The following is a 20,541-nucleotide window of genomic DNA, read 5'->3' as shown; positions in this document are numbered from 1 at the left end:
TAAGAAATGAGAATTAAAAAAAAAAATATATATATATATATATATATATATATATATATATATATATATATATATATGGGTCTAGGACTATTCACTGAAAGCACCTTTCACTGAAACACATTTGCTGTAGTGCAATCCTCGAGTTAGAATATATAGTAATATATAGTAGGGGGTGTGCGGGGTATAGCCCCCCACCTATTTTAAATATTTTGAACTATACACATGGATACTTGCAATTTCAATAAATTATTGTTTTCTAAACTTAATATATATCTAAACTATGTGGGTAGCTACACCCCCCCACCCCCCTTACTATATATTCTAACTCCAGGGTCGCACTACAGTGGGGAAAAGGCCATATATAACATTCAGTGAAATCTGTTTCAGTGAATTGCATTTTCAGTGAATTGTGCTTTCAGTGATTTGTGCACAGTCATTTCACTTTCTGTGAAATGTGCTTTCAGTGAATAGTTCTACACCCATATATATATATATATATATATATATATATATATATATATATATGTGTGTGTGTGTGTGTGTATATATATATATATATATGTATATATATATATATATATATATATATACATATATATACATATATATATATATATATATATATATATATATATATATATATATATATATATACACACACACACATATATATATATATATATATATATATATATATATATATATATATGTCTCACACTGACTGTGTTGAATACAGGAGCTTGATGTGTGATGCTAAGAGCAAACAAGCAGCAGAAAAATATCTAGAGAGATATTCAAGGAGGTGTCTTAAGAGGCATTCATATGAACAGCAATAGGTGAGCTGAAGGCTAGTTGCACCTAAGTCTGGAACATTCTGAGGCCTTACTTGAAGCATTTCACACTGAATCAGCATCAGAAATGCAACCACAGATTTTCCCAAATATTCCAAGCTTGGAAATATATTTAGAAATCCAGCTATATACTCAGAGATCTCAAAAGAATGAAACTCTTTACTGAACATACTGGTTCTGAAATAATAAAGTATTTTCATTTTATATATTAATAAGAATGTAGAAATCACAGAAGATGTAACGTGTTTCTGAACTGAAGCAATGTCCTGAAATGTCAAAGATGTTTTAATATTGAATGCTATATCTTTCTATATCAATGCACATATCGATGCATAAAATCTGTTTTGTTTAGAGTTGCAAAGTTTAGTTTTGCGATGTGTTGTCTTTAGCCATTATCAGTGTTTCTAAACAAGCACGATGTGATGTGATATCCTATATGTGCTGTACAGTCTAAAATAAATGTTGGTGAGTCTGACGGTGTGCATTCTGTGGCTGTTGCAGTACTCTGGATCATAACGAATACATGACAGCATCACTACATCTTGAATATGTAATGAAATTAACAAACTAATGAAAATCGCTCAATACTTTAAACGTGGTCCATAGTGGGACAGCAAAGATTAGTCAAATGATGATCATCACTACTTTTTCCCTACCTATCTACACTGCTTTAAATACGTAATGCCTGAATTTAACATTTTTAAATATATTTACTGAAGTCTAATTACTGTGATATAGGAAGACACCATTAATACTACATATAATAGATGAACAAATGCAGACTGCACATTGCATATTAGCTGTGCCCTTACATATGCTAAAACCACTGGATAAATGAAACAGCAACTTGAAGTTACTTGGTTTGTATCCTTAATCTTAAAAGTTCACATTAGGAAGAACTGCACCTGACTAAAGTTTTTGTTACCCACATCTCATCTGCCCACTTCACAGTAACCAAAGAAAGTCTGGTTCACAACAGCCACAGATGAAAAAAGATTAATATGGTGTGACAAAATGCTAATGTATTCAAGCAACTTTGGATCTCATTCTTTTAATCAGCTTTAACAAAATTAAAGGTCACAGACATAAATGGAGGTACTATGCATTTTCTTATTTTAACCCCTGAATGTGAACTGTTTCAGGTGTAAAACAAAGACATAAATCAATTAACAAAAGAACATACGCTAAGCTATACAGCAAAGCATACTTTGTTTGCTGCTATGTCAACTATGGTAAATGGAAATTATTAACTTTTACACAAAAGAAGAAACAAATACCTTCATTGCTTCTTGTAGCTGCTTTGGAAAAAACAGATCCAGTCCCACCTCTTTTCTAGAAAAAAATCAAAACAACTAAGAAATTAGTTTGTTATACTTGTACATAACAGAAAATACAACATTCTTCACAAACATGCATTCAAATTACTATTGTAAATGTAGTGCAAAATGTTGAACTATTAAATGTACTTTTCCTTTGTGAATTATGTGAATTCATAACACTGTTGAATATAAATGTTATACATTTAAACACAGCATGATCAGTTTTCAAATCTTTTTATTTGACTGATTGAATATGAGGAGTAAAAGACTTAAATATATACAGATCAGTTCATTACATCCCGAGTTTACTTTTTGTGTAACAACCTGACCTCAAATCTTAAATTCTTACATATCTGAAATATGCAGACGTTAAGAAGAGCTGGCTGAATATAGGGATAGGTATGAGGGAATATCGAAATCTAAATATTATTTAGTGCTCCTTTTAGCAGTTGCCATACCAGCAGAAAACAGAATTGCTCATATTTCATCGTGCTGTCCAGCTAATGGAATGGGACTGAATTCTTTATAAAAAATAACTACTAAGCTTTTTTTTTTTTTAACCATGTAAGACTATTAAGCATCAATGCTTCTCTTAAGGGATGACCCTGGAGCAGTGCTTGGCCAAATTACTTGCTCAAAGTTGCACATTAGCAGATGGTATGATTTGTACTGTGTACATAAAAGTGATTGTTTCCTGGTACATAGCTTATTGTCCTACATTGCCATGTAACATGTTAATGTAATCTATGTAACTATTGTAATTTTTACTAATTGTCTTGGAGCTCATCTCCCCGGGCCCCCAGATAAAAATGCGTACTTGCTCAGTTGGACATTCGTGGTAAACAAATGTGAAATAAATAAAAATAAATAAAAATACTCAGAGGTGCAATGCATGTTACTTCATTTAACTGGAAGTTTTGTTGCGGTGTTTAGAAGTACTTTTATTCTATGCATGCATGCAGGCCACATGCTTCATTATACACCTTTATATTCATACTGCGTTGTTTATAAAACATTTCCGCTATCTAATAAAGAATTGGCTGTATTATAGTGCACGGTCGCACCATTTACTAATGCACAACTGTACTTGGTTGCACTACTTCCAAGTATACTATTATATTCTTCAGTTCATACATTTTATCATTTTTGGTATGTGTTACAATATGAACAGGTATACTACTTTAAAACACATGATATGAAGGCCTGTACAGACATGTGTACTAATCAGTCCATTTTTCCCATTGCACTGAGCTCACTGCAACTCTTCGTAAGAAACAGCAAGTGCACCATTCTAAAGATGCAGAAGGTTCAAACTTTTAAGCAGTACCAGCACGAATGCCCATGATGCCTTGGATTCCTTTTAAGGCATCTTTTTGATGAAACAGTAACAATACAATCAGCTGATTTTGTCATTGATATGACAGCAAGCTTTGTTTGCTACGATCTTAAAAAAAAAAAAAGCATTGCACATGCTGTAGTTTGATAAAAACATGGTCAAATAGCACTTTGTAAGTGTGCAATTCTTGCATGATTTTCTCCATGTGTGACATTTGTGACATGCCATAAAACATGTGGACAGTATTATTGACTTCTTCACACAGAATTTGTTGTGAAAAGCCATGACAGAAGTATAAGATAAGAATTTTATATGCAGCACTGTACTTTTTTCTTTTACAAAATAACCTTTTTAAATTCTGAGACACTTAAGTCCCGGAATAGCAGCACTGAATATGTGAAAAATGGATCCTCGATCGTCACTCCTCAGTATGCTCCATTTTCTTGGAGGTGTTGCAATCGTGGAGGTAGTGTATACAACTAATGAGGGTATTGGGGTTCAGGGCCTTGTCCTCTTGCAAAAATAACTTTCAAGGGCAACAGCAAGTGTTTATAAATAACTGTTCTTTAGTTTCTCTGTCCCTTCTTGTACTTCTGGGACTCGCAGTTACAGGTCTCAGAACTACAATAGGAAACCTTTTTACATGCATTTTCTTTTTTCAGAAACACTCATTTTCATGTTATATTTACTCTTTTGAAGGAGCTGCACTTTTGGAGTTTTAAAGGAGGCATATAAAATCTAATGTGAAGCACAAATAACAAGAGGCTATTACTCTTATTGCAGTGACTTTATACAGTTGATTTTTTACTGGTGATACTGAGGAATTGTCAAAAATAATATTTTCAACATTATTTTTATTGTGTTCACAAGACTACTTCCCTCTGCTTGACCATGAATCTTTTCAGGTTGTTTCCATCCATTTTGTCAGGTGTCTGTGGAGAAAAGTGACTAATCAGACAAGGAGACATCTGTGCAGCTCCACTTAGACTGGGTTGGAATTATATGCCTCATCTGAATTCCCAGTTTAGAAAGAATGGGATGGTGCTGTACTCTCATGCCAGGAAAACACTGTATTTTTTTTTTTTCTGTTAAAGATTTTGGCAATGCAAAATAAAGTACAAGATCTAACAGTTCCATCCTCAGGTAGAGATACAAGGCAGATAAATGGTATTCACTCACAGCAGAGGAGCCGTAATGATAAAAGGCACTTCAATTTTTGTTTGCTTTTGGGATTATTATAATAATGCTGTTTGCCATTTTAGCTGTTTGCTTTTATTTTAAACAAATATTTGCTGTTGTTTTCATGTTCTTTGTTTTTATTTAATAAACAGTGATGTCCTTGACGCTGTTTGTGGCATACTGAAGGCTGTAACCTTTACAGGGGAAGTATCCATTTGAATACACCAGGTGCTTCTGTGAGACGGTCAGTGTATTAACTAACAGGATGCAATGCACAAACAACTGCCTAGTAGTAGAAGATATAGGGCTAGCAGAGGTGTATCAGTGCTGCATTAAACTGCCAAGTTGGATGTGCAGGCCAGGTGTTTCTGTGTGTGTGTGTGTGTGTGTGTGTGTGTGTGTGTGTGTGTGTGTGTGTGAGAGAGAGAGAGAGAGAGAGAGATTCCTCTAAACTGCTCTTAGAGAAAAACAATTATCCCAACAATCAAGGAATGTTGAGTAGCAGGTGTGAGACTCAAGTTGCTGTGTACAGCTATCTACAGAAAATATTTTTTTTTCCTGAAGCATCAAAGTAATTTTTTGAAGAACAGTAAGGATCAAAGTAACTTTACCAGTGAAACTTTTTCCAATGTTCCAAACGAAAATGACTGTGAGACAGAAAAAAAAGCACAGGAGTTGATAGAAAAATCAGGAGTACTTTGGATTTGAACTGGAGTTTGGGGTTAAAAGACTGAGATGAAGAGGAAGACCAGCAAGTATAGAGTGTCAATCACATTTGTGAAATATGGCTTTACAAGAAAACAATGGTTGAGAAAGATTGGATTTTTGTTGACTATGTTATACTTGTTAGTGACTGACAGGCATATGCCCCATTACATATCAGTAATGCCAGAAAGGACATTAAAAGGAAAAAAAAAGATGGATAAAAAGGGAAAAAAGTATGTGTACGTAAAACAATCTTTGTTCTTAACAGTATTTGTATAAAACAGTTTATGATACACATTGCATGTAATATAGTGAAGTATTTTCTTTGATTATACTGTATGTCATAAAGATAATAAAGTAAACAGGTACTTTTTCCTTCTCACTTTTTAGTTTTAAGAAATGTAAGCATCATAGTGTTAAAAGTGAAGAAAGGCTAGACAAAAGCATGTTTAAGTCAACAGGTTGTAATTTTGGGCTGTTGGGGCGAGGGATGGGGTGCAAACATGCACTAATTAAAATATAAACAGAACTGAAATGTTTTTTTTGCATAGATGAATCCCTGGATTAATGCCCTTGTCTTCATATACTGACATGTTTTTGTGAATGAAAGTGGGTTTTGAAAAATGGGAGACCACTATGTAATAAATTGTTTTCTTTAACCAGATAAATGTTCAGTGCCACTTGAGAGATCTCGAGCTGAGGGCATTTCTGCATTATGATCTTATCTTTCCATGGAAACAAGCTGACTAAAGGTGAAGATAGTAAATTGAGAGGTCTAAATATTATTTACTGCGAGGAACCTAAAACTTAAAGATACAAAGGCAAGCAGGTCAGTAAAAAATAAAGTTTCAAAATTACTGGAAGTGAATAAGAGAGAAGGCATTTAGTTAACAGAAAAACTGTTAATGCACTTGTGAAGGCTGCCAGCCTAGCTAGATAAAATTTTGTAAATAATTCTATCTTACTGTAAATATTAATGTAATCCACAGGCTTGTTCTACAAATGTAAAGAGAACTACATGCTAGGATTAAACTATATGTTGTACTGAGCTTCAAAAAATGTAACCACAGTGCACCTCTTCTAAAAGAAAGCTGATAAGTCAAGCATTGTATGACTGTTTGATATCAAGTTCGGAGACAGGATGTCTGGGCCAGAAAATTCTTCTATTGTCTTGATTTAAGAGATAATTACTAAGGTTTTACATGTATAATGTCTTTTATTGCTGTGGTTTCTTGGTCAGGTGCTGCTTACTAAGAAATGTAAATTTTGAGTTTCTGTTAGGTGGGAAACTAAATCAGAACTGTTAAGAATGATGTAATGTGAAATGACTCAGCAGTACAGTGTTAATTTGGTCTGAAGAAGCAGGTAAGCCGCGAAAGCGCTCACCAGTTGTTTTGTGTACATTTATTATTATTAAAACTGTTTTTACTCAACTTCAGCCTTTTGGATGTCCATTTTTGGAATATTATTGTGCTTGGACTTAGTCTGGGTTCCTACTGAGCTTTCCTTATAAGCTTATTCTACAGTATGATTTTAAAGCATTTTCTTGTGATCTCTGAACTCTGTAATGTCACTGTGTTGAAATAATAAGTATTGTCTTGTATTTTTATTATTAAATATTTTTAAACCTTTCAACTGTGGATGTTTTGTGTAAAGGTAATTTAAGCTCTTAGAGTGTACTGCATGTATTTGGTGATACTGTCCAAGCCACTCCAATAGCTTTAGCCCTGGGTCACACTTACTATTTGGATAACAGTGATATTGCACAGTGAAATTGGTCACCCTTTGGGAAGGGCCTTATAGTAGCTGATATTAGTGGCTGTTGGCAGTGATTTCTACCTTATAGTCTCGCGAGAATGGGGCATAGCTGGAGACCCTGTGCCAGCCTTCCCCAGGAGTGTGTGTGTGTTTGCATATAACTGATATCTCAAAGTGTGTGTGTGTCAGCTACTTGGGCAGGGACACGAAGCACTGGTTGGACAGAGAAGGTGCTGGAGGTTTTGGCTTGATCACTAGGCTGAGATCTGGACCCTATAGCTGTGCCAGTGGGGAGTCTTATTGAGGATCTGGAGAGAAACCAGACCCAGACTGACTATGATCTCTGTGTCTTCTCAAGGGAAATTCTAATTTGCTGTGTGTGTACTTGTTATCCTTCCCAATGTGCACGCCCCTCACTGGTGCTAGTGGTGAGGATTGACGCTCCTTGATTACTGGGCCAGTGCATGGGTATCACAGCATTTACCTGAACACTGCATAATTTAGTTTTATTTAAAGATAGCCAGTGCATGTTTTCTTAAGGTTAAAAGTTAATGTTTTCTGAAAACATACAAGTTATTTTTCACATATGGGAAGGGAATACATAGTGAATATTGTAAAAGATAAAAGAACTGAAAGTGGCACCTTTAGAAAAGGGTAGGAGTAAATAACATAAAACAAATGGAAATTGTGGGAATAATACATATAGAATAATGTTTTAGAAAAGGAGCAAGGGAAGGCAGAAATTGATCAATGTAACGTTGGATTGATGATAATTGTATAAAAATTATATGTGATGTACAATGTTTGTAATGGTGTAGATGTTAGCATGGTTTACTTTCTTTTATAGAAGTATATGTTTGTGTATGTCTTAGGTGATAATTCAATAAAGGTGTTAAAAAAAGGAGTAATATTTAACATCTGTCCCTGATTTTGGTCATTTGTTTCCCATTGTCTTTGGCTTTAAGCCTGTTACACAAAGACATTGTGAGTCATGCTCATTTATAAATGTATGTCACATTAATATTTCTATTACTATCATGACCAAAAATGAGATTATGGGCATTATTCATAGTCGTTTGCACAAATGTGGTAGGGGTAATCCTGATGCTTATGAAGGAACATAGCAAAGACACAATTCATAGAGCCCATTTATGCTAATTTGCAAGGCCTAAAAATAATGATATGCAAGTGAGAAGTTTTGTATGCTAATGAAGCGGTTTTGCAATTCATAGCCCAACATCCCTGTGGTATGCACATCCATTGCTTGCCTATGGTATTGGAGCTACAATCCACAAAATGGTTTGTCCAAGTATGCACAATCACTTCTCTGACACACAAATAAATTATTTCTACCAATGACTCCTTCATAACATTTCCTAGTATGCAGAAGCACCAAAATGAAGCATTCACCCAAGCGACCCCTTCAGTAACATATCCTGGTATGCACAAGCACCAAAATGAAGCAGTCACCCAAGCAACCCCTTCAGTAATACGTCCAAGTATGCACAAGCACTAAAATGAAGCATTCACCCAAGTGACATCTTGAGTAAAATTTCCAGGCACACAAGCACTAAAATAAAACATTTTATTCAAGCGACCCCTTCAGTAATACCTTTATGTATGCACAACACTAAAATAAAACATTTCACCTAAGCAACCCTTTCAGTAAAATGCCTTGGTATACAGGAAAAACCAAAATGAAACATTTATCAAAATGACCCCTTTAGTAATATGTTCAGGTACGCACAAGCACTAAAATAAAACATTTCACCCAACTAACCTCTTCAGTAATATGTCTGAGTATGCAAAAGCACTGAAATGAAACATTTCACCCAAGTGACCCCTTCAGTAATATGTCCAGGTATGCACAAGCACGAAAATAAAACATTTCACCCCAGCAACCCTCTCCAGTAAAAATGCCAAGGTATGCACAAGCACCAACTTGTATGCATGTCATTATTCTGACTGAAATCTGCTGCTTTCTGGCATAACTTCAGGGTGATTTACACAGTTTATATGAATATGAGTTCATTAGAGATTAATGTCTATAAGTGTAAACTCCTTAGCAATGTAGTAGCTGTCCCTCTATCGTTTATGCATTAATCACATTATGCATTTCTGATAGGGACAGCATGTTCACAAAAAAAGTCCTGTGCATTTCCATAGTCATCCTAACAGTCCGGAATTTGCATGAACTCACAGCACTGCTCTGGCTGGTTCGTTATGAATATGCAAAGCCCCGGACTATGAATACCACCCTATATGTCAGTGCATGGTAACAACAAAGCCCTGGACTATGAATATCACCCTATATGGTAGTGCATGGTAACAAATGAAAATGTAGCATCTGTACAAAATATTAACATGTTACAAACAACAGAAAACAAGAGTCGTCTAACCTAATGAATATCACTGCTTCTCTTCTGAAAGAGGTAATAGGCTACCAGTCTCTCACATCACATATGCACCTTTACATCCACACTACAAAAAAGTGACTGCTCTTCCCTAACAAACTTTTTATCCATTCACCAGTCAACTTAAAAGCTTTGCAATAGTAACACCATAAAATTAATCAGGCTTCAGTTCACTCTAAGCACTTGTGAATGATCATATGACAAATTATCTCCACCATCTTGGAAAACTCTTTTAAATAACATCACAGAAATAGACAACCTACTACTATTCACGCAAACAGTGAAGTCTCACTTACAGCAAGAATACAAATATACCTCTTCAGGATGCTGGATAATTTGACATTTTATGTTTTACTGGAATTATTCAGTTCAAAAAACAAACTCACAAACTCGCACAGAAAAAAAATAAAACACCTAGGTGAAGAAAGTGATCCAGTTCACCCAATGTATACTGCTTTACTAAGAAGAAGAGGTCAAATTGTTTCTCTCCGTTATTTGTTTTTCTGTTCAAGTTCTGTATATTTGTGTTTTACAACACAAGCTGTTAGCTTTTATATATATAAAATCTGATTTCTCTGTCACATGTCACAGAAAGTACTTGAAGAGGGTTTTGTATCAATCCTCTTAGCTGGTTAACAAACTATAAATAAATAAATAATACTGGAAAAAACTGTCAATGACAGCAGGTGTCTAACTACCACCGCTTTGCAAATATCTGAATTTTATTAATAATGAAAGTATAATTCAAAAATCTTAAGTTATTAGGTGAGACTGGCAGCCATACCTCTGTACTTCGACTTTTACAGACATTTATAGACTTCCCAAAAAAATCTATGTTTAGCATTTTGTGCCATAAAAGATCCACTTCAATATGATCTCCTATTTCTTCACAGAACTAATGGTATATCAAATATGAAGTTAAATGAGCTAAAATTTCAGCACCAGATAAATAAGACACTTTGACATGATAGATTCACATCCCAATGTATCCCTCACCACTGGAGCAAACTTCCGCTACATCTCAAGCAGAGTACCACCCTGCCACCTTCAAAATAAACCTAGATAATTGCATGGACAGCCTCAAATTCTCTGCAGTTCTACCTCGTCTTGTCATCCTTGAGCCTAGCCGGAAAATGTCAAAAGGTGTTTTTGGCTAGGCTTGAAATTGTCTCATGCTCAGACAAATGGTGTAAGTAATTGAAGAATTCTTTTGCATTGCCTTTGGCCTTTGATAGCAAGCAGAGTTTGCTGCCAAAATTCAAAGGCGTGATAATTAAAGTAAGCAACTTCTGAAATGTATTCAGCCAAGACATTTGTTATGACTAGGGTGATTTCTGAAAAGCTAAGTAATCCCCCTTTGGGCTGCATCTCTTACTAATTCTATGATTCTACCAAAGAGTGTTTTGAGGGATTTACCTGTATATCTGTCTGTTGCCAATAAATGTTAATGAATGCTGTGTCACATAATTCACCAATAGTACCTGAGAAGACTTACCTTGGTCATTTAGGCCAGTATCCCAGTTTGTTGTAAGTATGAAATTATTTGCATCATATTATCCACTAGTAAAGTCTTCCAAGATGATTTCTTTGTAATCCTGTCTTGGTTTTACTCATAGTTTAAAGATGCTGGTTTCATGAGCAGAGCTAATCATAAAGGCTTTAACTATGGACAGGGAGCAGAAAGATCCTAGGTTTGTCAGTATGACTATCAAAGATAGGTATTATCACCGTTAAAATTTCATATTGTTTGTTCTAGACTGTTTTGATTAACATAGTCAATTAATACTTGACTATATGCATTCGATCTTGAGTAATTTACCCAGATGATGCTTGGGTAGTTAAAATCCCCATGAGGATTGCATTTTCATTGATTTTATATCCTGAAGTTTAGGCAGGAAATCCTCACACTTTGTAAGGGATGCAAATGATGTATGGCAGATTCTTATAATGTGGATTTTTGTTCTTCAGTGTTTCAGGAATGTTGCAGAGATCAACATTCCAAGCAGAGGACTTCCAAATCACAAATAGTGTTGTTGAGACTTTTGGCATTTAGAAAAGCAATTTTTTCCTTGGACTTTTTATCTTGCAAGTTTTTTTTTTTTTTTTGTAAATTTGAAGAAGGCTAAAAAGACACTATGGAGGTAGAATATTTCTTGCTCAGCATTCATACTTCTAAGGAAGAGAGGGGAAGACAGTCAGGTGTAAACATTCTGTCTGGATACATATCTCACAGCAAGCTGATCTCCGCTGAATCCCCTGTCTATAATAACAAATCCTTAGCCTGACTGCTAACACCATTTTGTGATATTCAAGTCCATATGAGGTGATGAGAAGATTCTGCTAACTGTATTCATTTCTGTCATGCTATATAAGATTACCAATAATCCAAACACACTTTGCTGCATATTCAATGATTTTCGACTGTGAATTCTGATGTGAGCAATGATTATACTATGATCAGCCTTCATTTTATTTATTTTTAAATTTGTGTGATCTCCTTGGACCTCATTTATACCAGCCCAGTGCTCTGTGCCCCAGGTCCACTCTGGGTTTATCAGCATCCTCCTATGCTCCCCCAGATGTGCTTCAGTGTTGTTGGGACTGGTAGTGGATCTTAATGGTGTCCTGGAGGCTTGGCTTTATGTGTTTCCATCAGATGTAGGGTTGTTTTATATGCCCTACTCACTTTTTCCCTTTCTCTTGGCAGATACCCTAGACAGAACCTACGACAGCTGACACAACAGAAAGCCAAGCTGCACAAAGCCACTGAAGAGGTTCTCACTAAAACTGCAATCAGACCACTCAGTGAGGTCTCATATACACTGCCCAATCAGAGACCAGAAAGAATCAGTAAAGCAGAAGCATTAATCCCAAGGTGTTGCCTAAGAAGCAATGCCGCAGTGATGAGTAGTCTCCAGGAATGCCGCTGAAATAAAGTCCCTCTGATCCTTCTCTCAGCAGGAGCAAAACAGACGTACTAATCCCAAGTTGACTCCTGGAAAGAAATTTTTAGGCTGTCTGGTAAATGACAGTCTAGTCCCAGATGTTACAGATTTTAAAAGTGCTCTAAGATGGAAACAAAAAGGATTAATACTCTGAATATTACAGTGTACACTAGGTGAGAGGGATGAAATGAAGTTAAGGCTATCCCAGTCTTTAAGAGTCTAAGGGAAGGGCTTGCCCAGTTTAATCTTTCAGTGCCTATTAGAATGAGCAGATGAGATGAGATGGGAGTAGCTTCTAAAGTATGCATGTGATGATTCATGAATGTGTGTTGTATGCTAAACACATGGTGATTCATTGTGTGTTATTGTGATGCCCGTGCACTGGGCCAGCAATCAAAAAGCCTCAATCCTCACCACTAACACCAGTGAGGGGCGTCCACATAGGGAAGGATAACAAATGCACACACAGTAAAGTACAATTTCCCTTAAGAGCACACAGAGATCACAGTCAGTCTGGGGCTGGTTTCTCCCTTTCTCTCCAAATCCCCAATAACACTCCCCATTGGCATAGCTATAGGGTCTAGATCTCAGCCAAGTGGGTAAGCTAAAACCTCCAGCACCCCCTCCGCCCAACCAGTGCTTCATGTCCCTGGCCCAAATAGATACACACACACACACACACACACACACACACACACACACACACACACACACTTTGAGATAAGAGTTATATACAACCACACAGACACTCCTGGTTTATGGGTGGCACAGGTTCTCCAGCTGTGCCCCTTTCAACCAAACTATAAGGTAGAAATCACTCCCAAAACCCAATAATATTTATCTGCTACTAAAAAGGCCCTTATTAAAGGGTGTCCAATTCTGCAATATTATTATCCAAATGCTAAGTACAACTGAACAGTCAAGGCTTATCTGGAGTGGCTTGAACAGTATTACTATATACATGCAATGTACTCTAGAGCTTAAATTATCTCTACATAAAACAGCCACAGTTGAAAGGTTTAAAAATATTTAACAATAAATAATAAAAACACAAAACAATACTTCTTACTACACAATGCTATTCAAGAGTTCAGAGATCACAGAGAAATACTTAAAATAATACAGTAGAAAAGTTCTGAAATCAATACAGAAAAAAATAATCTAATATTCCTATTTCCTAGCTATTTCTAAGAGAAAACACAGTTCTAAAATAAACTTACATATATAGAGCATAGACAGTGCTGATGAGTTGGATGTTATCAAGACAAAATGCAAAATGCTCTCTGATTCTCTCTCTATTAATTGATAACACAGTGCTGCTTCACATTACATCATTCTTAACAATTTTCTGTTTTCCCAGGCTAACAGAAACGCAGAGGTTAATGGCCCTTTTGATCTTGCAGCTGGTCAGGAAGCCAGAGCAATAAAATAAATTATACATGTAAATTCTAGCCATTAACTCTGGCCTCAGAACAATAGGAAGAATGTGCTCATTTAGACATCTTTGCTCCGAATTTTGACATCAAACAATTATACAATGCTTGACTTATCAGCCTTCCTACAGCAGAGTGCACTGTTGTTACATTTTTGCAATTCCACATTTAACAGCATTTTCTTCCATTTAACAGAACAAGCCTGTGGCTTATATTAATATTTACAAATTATCTGCAAAATTCTATCTGGCTAGGCTGGCAGCCTTCACCTATCTTCACATATCTGCCTCCCTGGAAAACTCAAGCTAGTTTTTCAAGCGGCCCTTGAGAAACATTGCTTGAGAGGGTTAGGTCTATCTGAGTATACCTTACCCCATTCCCTGTCTTGAGAGCCCATCTGCGATGGCATTGCTAATCCCACTGTGGTGTTGCACTGACATATATGCTTGCAACTCTAGGCTCCATCTTAGCAACTTGGCATTTTGCTGGTTGGCTCTGTGCAACCATGTTATGGGATTGTGCTCTGTCACTAAAGTGAATTTTCTTCCATACAGATAAGGCTGAAGTCTGCAGTACCCACACTATGGATAGACATTCCTTTTCTACAGCATTCATCCCAGGGTTGGAGCCTACAACTGAGATAAACCACTGGGTGCTCTTCTCCCTCTGAAGAAATCTGGCTAAGTACAGCCCCCCACCACATGGTTCAAAGCATCCAACTGCACAACAAATTCTTTGCTGTAATCTGGACTAGCTAGCATACGGGGTCCTCCCAAAGCTTCTTTAAGCTTCTGGAATGCCTGCTCACATGCTGTGGTCCACACTACCTTATCTGGCCTGTTCTTCCTTGTCAGGTCTGTGAGGGAAGCAGCTATGGTACTATAACTGGGGATGAACTTTCTGTAGTACCCTACTGTCCCTAAGAATGCCCTCACTTGCTTTTAGGTAACAGGTGCAGGCTATGCCTGAATGGCTTCTACTCTGGCAGGTTCTGGCTTGATCTTACCACTCCCCACTCTATGTCCTAGGTAGGAGACCTGTGCCATACCCACCTGACATTTGCTGGGCTTAATGATCAACCCTGCCCCCTGTAGTCTGCCCAGCATCCCCCTGACATGTTGAGGGTGCTCTTGCCAGGAATGGCTGTAGATGGCAATATCATCTAGGTAAGCAAGGGCAAACCCCCCCCGTTCCTGCTAGGATATGATCTACCAGCCTCTAGAAAGTTGCTGGGGTATTTTTATCCCAAAGGGCATCTTTATGAACACATACAAGCCAAAATGAGTGACAAAGGCTGACCTCTCTCTAGCACTGGGAGTCAAGGGCACCTGTCAGTAACCCTTGGTAAGATCAATGGTGGAAAGATACTTAGTTCTACCCAGATGCTCTAGGGCCTCATCGTTCTAGGCATGGTGTAAGCATCTGACTCTGTGTGTCTATTTAATTTCCTGTAGTTCACACAGAACCTGATGCTGCCATCCTTCTTTGGCACCAGCACCACTGGGGAGGCCCTGGGACTGCTAGAGTCTTCAATTAACCCTAGTTCCAACATCTCCTGTATCCATATCTCTCAAGTGTACCTCATTACAAGGAACATACCTCATTTGGGGTCTTCAAAAATTCATGATCCTCGAAGTTCTACATTGAAAGGCTCCGTTGCAAATTCAATAATAGGATTTTTTTAACTGACATCCATGATAAATAGAAAATAATCATATTAATTCATTAAAAGATCTTTCTGGTAAGTAAAACCAGCATATTTTAACCATCCTAGGACCTTCCTAGCTGAAGTTGTTAGTAACCTGTTAGTATGTGTTGGTAAAGTCAGTACCCCTCCCCCTAACATCCCTCACTCCTCAGAAAATATTGCTACCTCGTTCAACACACACTTCACCCAAACCATACTATCACTAGCTAAACAACACAACCCCCCTCCCCTCCAACCCACACCTTCAACTAGTAATCTCCCCACTGCCTTCTCTTTTTCTCCTGTACCTACCTCCAACATAAAAAAACTCTTAACTAAACTTAAACCCACCAAATTGGCAGCAGACAACCTCCCAAGTGAATACCTACAAATCGCAGCTGATGCTATGGCCTACCCAGTATCCATCTTGATTAACCGATCTCTGTCAGAAAGTTATGTTCCTACATTGTGGAAAGTCTCACATATAATTCCCCTCCACAAAGTCGGACCCTCTGCAGAACTAACCAATTACCGCCCCATAGCTATTCTCTCTCCACTCTCCAAAATACTAGAGAGATGCATACAATCTCAGGTCTCACACTACCTCCTTACTAACAACCTCCTTTCCAGTACTCAGCATGGTTTCCGACCAAACCATAGCACCACCACTGCCTTACTCTCCTTTACAAACACTATACTTCAGCATAAAAACAATGGCTATCTCTCCTCTGCTACTTTCCTAGACCTATCTAAAGCATTTGATATGGTCCCACACAAACAACTTATCTCTGTCCTCAATAACCTATCCTTCTTGCAATCAGTCACTAACTGGTTTCAGAGTTACCTGTCTGACCGCCAACAATCCGTTGTATGGCAGAATGACATATCTCCCCAACTACCTGTCTCCATAGGGGTTCCCCAAGGATCCATCCTTGGACCCCTACTTTTCTCTGTTTACACCAATTATCTAGCCTCTGCCACCAAACATGGCACACTCATCCAATACGCAGATGACTCTACCATCATCTGCTCAGCCCAGTCCCTACCCAAACTGCAAAAAGTCACACAGGAAGCCTTTTCCTCTGTTGAAACATGGTTATCCGATGCCCATTTAATACTCAACCCAAACAAAACTAAACTACTCATCTTCCAACCCACCAAACATACTCAAAACAACTCTCACTTTAACATCACAGCAAAAGACAACACCACTATATACCCAACTGAACACACCAAATTGCTAGGAGTGGAAATAGACAATAAACTAAAATTTGACATTCACATATCCATGACCATAAAAAAGTCCACAAAAAACTAGGAGCATTATACAGAAATAAACAATTTCTCACCAAAGCAGCAAAGATTTCAATAGCAAATTCCCACCTTATCTCCACCCTACTTTATGCCTCTCCAGTATATACCAACCTAAGGCAATGTGATCTAAACAAGCTAGAGACCTGCTACAACAAAATCGCAAAATTTGCCACAGGGGCATCCTACCGTAGTCACCACTGTTTCTCACTTGCTGAACTGGGCTGGCTTGAACTCCCTCACCTCCTTCAGTGGTATCAACGCTCACTCACCCACAAACTAGTAAACCATCCACTAAATGTCCCATCTCTCCAGAATCTACTCCAACCCTATCGCACCGCCAGTCCACTAAGATCCAGCAACAAAAATCACTTGCAGATCACTAAAGCCAATAACTCTGCTGGTGAAGCACTATTCTCGTGCGCCATAGCCAAATTATGGAACTCACTCCCACCCACAATTACCTCCGTACCATCATGCACCAACTTCAAAACTTTATTAAAAGCACACCTAAAAACATGCTGGCTATGCCCTTGCAACTCCCATTCTAATATCATCCACCCCATCCAACTACTACCTTTCACCTCTACTAACTACCTTGATGATAACAAGCTCAGATGCTCATAAGCCTAGTACTTATTATACAGCAGGAACTTCTCATTGTTACATTTGTTAATGCCTGTTATGTACTTCATAGATAAAGATTCTATTTGTCTACTGATGTACTATGTTCTTCATCTGTAAATATGTTGTAAGTAATTTCTATGTTAAATTGTTAATCACTATGTAATCCAATGTAACTACTGTCTGTTTATTTTACTGTGGAGCTTTTCTCCCCGGGCCTCCGCTGAAAATGGACCCACGTCCAGTCAGACACTCCCGGTCAACAAATTTAAATAAATAAAATAATAAATAAATAAATAAATGTGTTCCACATTTTGCCCATTTGTTCCTCATTATGAGGGCTAATGTTCCTCATTTCGGTGATGGAAGGTTGAGAGTTATGCCTGTATCTCCTCCCTCAGAGTCTTTTTGACTATCTCAGGCACCCTATAAGGGCCCTGCCTAATAGGTCCTGTGTCCACCTGGTGCAGCACCAGGTAGGTGCACCCTGGTTTCCCAGTGAACATGTCCCCAAACTTCTGTAACACTGCTCGGATTTCTCGAACTTGGGTAGGAGATAGCTGCTGGGACATTGCTACCCCTTCCACTGAGGTGTCTGTCCGAGCCTCACTGAGGGGATCAGTGACCAGATCTCCCTCAGACTCCTCCTGCAAGCTACTGCAAATACTCAGCACAAGGGCCTCCCTATCATGGTAAGGTTTCATCATGTTAACATGGTACAGTTTGTGCCTCTGCCTTCTGCCTAGCAGTTCTACCATGTAGTTAACATCACTTACCTTTATTACCACCTTGTAGGGTTCCTTCCAAGCTGCTTGCAGCTTGTTGTATCTGACAGGAATGAGAACCATTACCTGCTGCCCTATAGCATACTCTCTACCTCGAGCATTCCTGTCATACCATACCTTTTTCTGTTGTTGGGCTTCTGCCAGGTTATCCTGGGCCAAGCTCATGAGTTCCCTAAACCTTGTCCTGAGATTTAGGACATATGCCACAAGAGACTCCTTGTGAGATTCACACTCACCTTCTCACTCATCTCGAAATCTAGTGGTCCCTTCACCCTATGCCCATACAACAACTCAAAGGGTGAAAAACCTGTGGCACCTCTCTGTAAGAATAATAGATGGGGCAAATATTTGTCCCACTCCCTCATAAACTGGTCTGCAAATGGCAGTAGCATGGACTTGAGTGTAGAGTTTAGCCTCTCAACAAGACCATTAGTCTGGGGATGGTGGGGAGTGGTCTTCAGGTGCATCACCCCACAGTACTTCCACAGACAACCCAGCAGGTCTGATATAAAATTGGCACCTCTGTCAGTCAGTATTTCTTTTGGGAAACCTACCCTGATGAAAATCTCTAACAAAGCATTTGCCACCTTTTCTGCCTCAGTAGAGGGCAGAGCCACAGCCGCAGGGTATCTTGTATCATAATCTACTACCACTAGGATATACGTTTTCCCTGTGGAACTTGGGGTACTCAGAGGCCCCACAATATCCATAGCTACCCTCAAAAATGGCTCCTCAATCACAGGCAAAGGCATCAAAGGAGCTCTCACCTTGTCTCCTGCCTTGCCTACCTTTTGGCAGTGCTCACAGGTCCTGCATTACCCTGTTACATCTCTGGAAATTCCAGTCCAATAGAGGTCCTGCATAATATGTATCTTTGTAAGTTTTATGCACACATGACCTGCAAAGGGAATATCATGGGCTATGTCTAGAAGTGCCAGATGGTAGGCTCTAGGTACTACCAACTGGTGTACTCTCTCACCTTCCAGCTCTCCATCAGGGGTCCACTCTATATACAGTAATCCTTTGTCCCAGTAAACAGATTCCCCCTTCCCTTGAGAATCAGGTGCCTCACTAGCTATCTGCCTCAGGCCTTGCAATGTAGGGTCTGAGAGCTGTGCCTATCTCAACTCTCTCTTTGTAACCCTTCCCAGCTCTTCTTTCTCAGGAAGTATGGAATTTTCTGACAGTGGTGCCTCACTGTCAGACTGGGTACTGCTATTCACCTCTACTTTTGCAGTCACTCTGCCAAAGGGAACATCAGTACCCACAAGCAGCTGTGGCTCACCTTCAGTCTCACTGCTACAGAATAGCTCCTTCCCTGAAGTAACCACCTCACCAGTCCTGGCTGCAAGTTTGCGGTCTGTCTGGGTCTCCCCCAAGCAACCAGACTTACATGCTTGTCTCCAAGCCTGACTCCATGTAACTGCATAAACACATGGTACTACCTCATCAAAATCCTTCCCTATCAGGACATCTGCAGGATGGTAGTTCTGTAAACCTGTTGTCTCAAGACAGCCTACTATTGGCATTTTGTCTTTCCCACTTTACTGGCTCTCTCACTTTTTGTTCCCCACCTTGCCTCCGTGGACATTTGTATGCCACATTGCCCCACTGGTTGCATTCAAAACATTTAACCCTAGGTCCGGGAAGTGTACCTGGACTAGTGGCTTCCCCTGGTACTGGCAGATTCTGTTGGGGCAGTCTGGGCTGCCCACCATGGGTTCCATGAGCAGTACTGGGGGTCCTTTTCCTGTGCACGGATGCCCTGCATGCTAGATATAGGTCTCACTTCTTCCCCAACTCATGTGAAGTAGCACATTGTCTATCAGCTAACCAGATCCTCATGTCCTCAGGCAAAGTGCTAAGGGCTTGTTCCCTCACCAAAAGGTCTACCAGTCCTTCAAAAGTGGTGACCTGACATCCACTCACCCACCTATGAAAATAAGTGCTCAGTTCAGCAACATACTCACACACACTTTCATCTGCCTTGCGTCTATGCTCACAAAACTTTTTCCTATACGTTTCAGGTGTTAGCTTCAAAAAATCAAACAAACAGTTCTTAACATCAGTATAAGCAAAACATTCATGATCAGCAAGCTTAGACAACACAGTTACAGCTTTACCGTGGAGTAAGGGGGTCAGGAACTGTACCCAGAGCCTTTGGTCAACATCATACTGTTTACATACCCTCTCA

At 38.7% G+C, this 20,541-nt stretch overlaps 1 protein-coding gene across 7 annotated transcripts in view; it reads right to left on the bottom strand.

The window, feature by feature from the left end:
- PTK2B (protein tyrosine kinase 2 beta) overlaps nt 1-20,541 on the bottom strand; it is a 2,401,727-nt gene that overhangs the window by 599,616 nt on the left and 1,781,570 nt on the right. For all 7 annotated transcript variants that reach the window (XM_044062346.1, XM_044062339.1, XM_044062341.1 and 4 more), the window contains one exon: nt 2,129-2,183. In XM_044062346.1, coding sequence (XP_043918281.1) covers nt 2,129-2,183 — 55 coding nt within the window. The remainder of the gene's footprint in view (nt 1-2,128; nt 2,184-20,541) is intronic.

The sequence above is a fragment of the Protopterus annectens genome, chromosome 2.part1 (genome assembly GCF_019279795.1).
Source record: "Protopterus annectens isolate FY-2018-M chromosome 2.part1, PAN1.0, whole genome shotgun sequence".
NCBI lineage: Eukaryota > Metazoa > Chordata > Ceratodontiformes > Protopteridae > Protopterus > Protopterus annectens.
The sequence above is the reverse complement of the archived record's forward strand: the minus strand, read 5'-3'. Positions and strand labels throughout refer to the sequence as shown.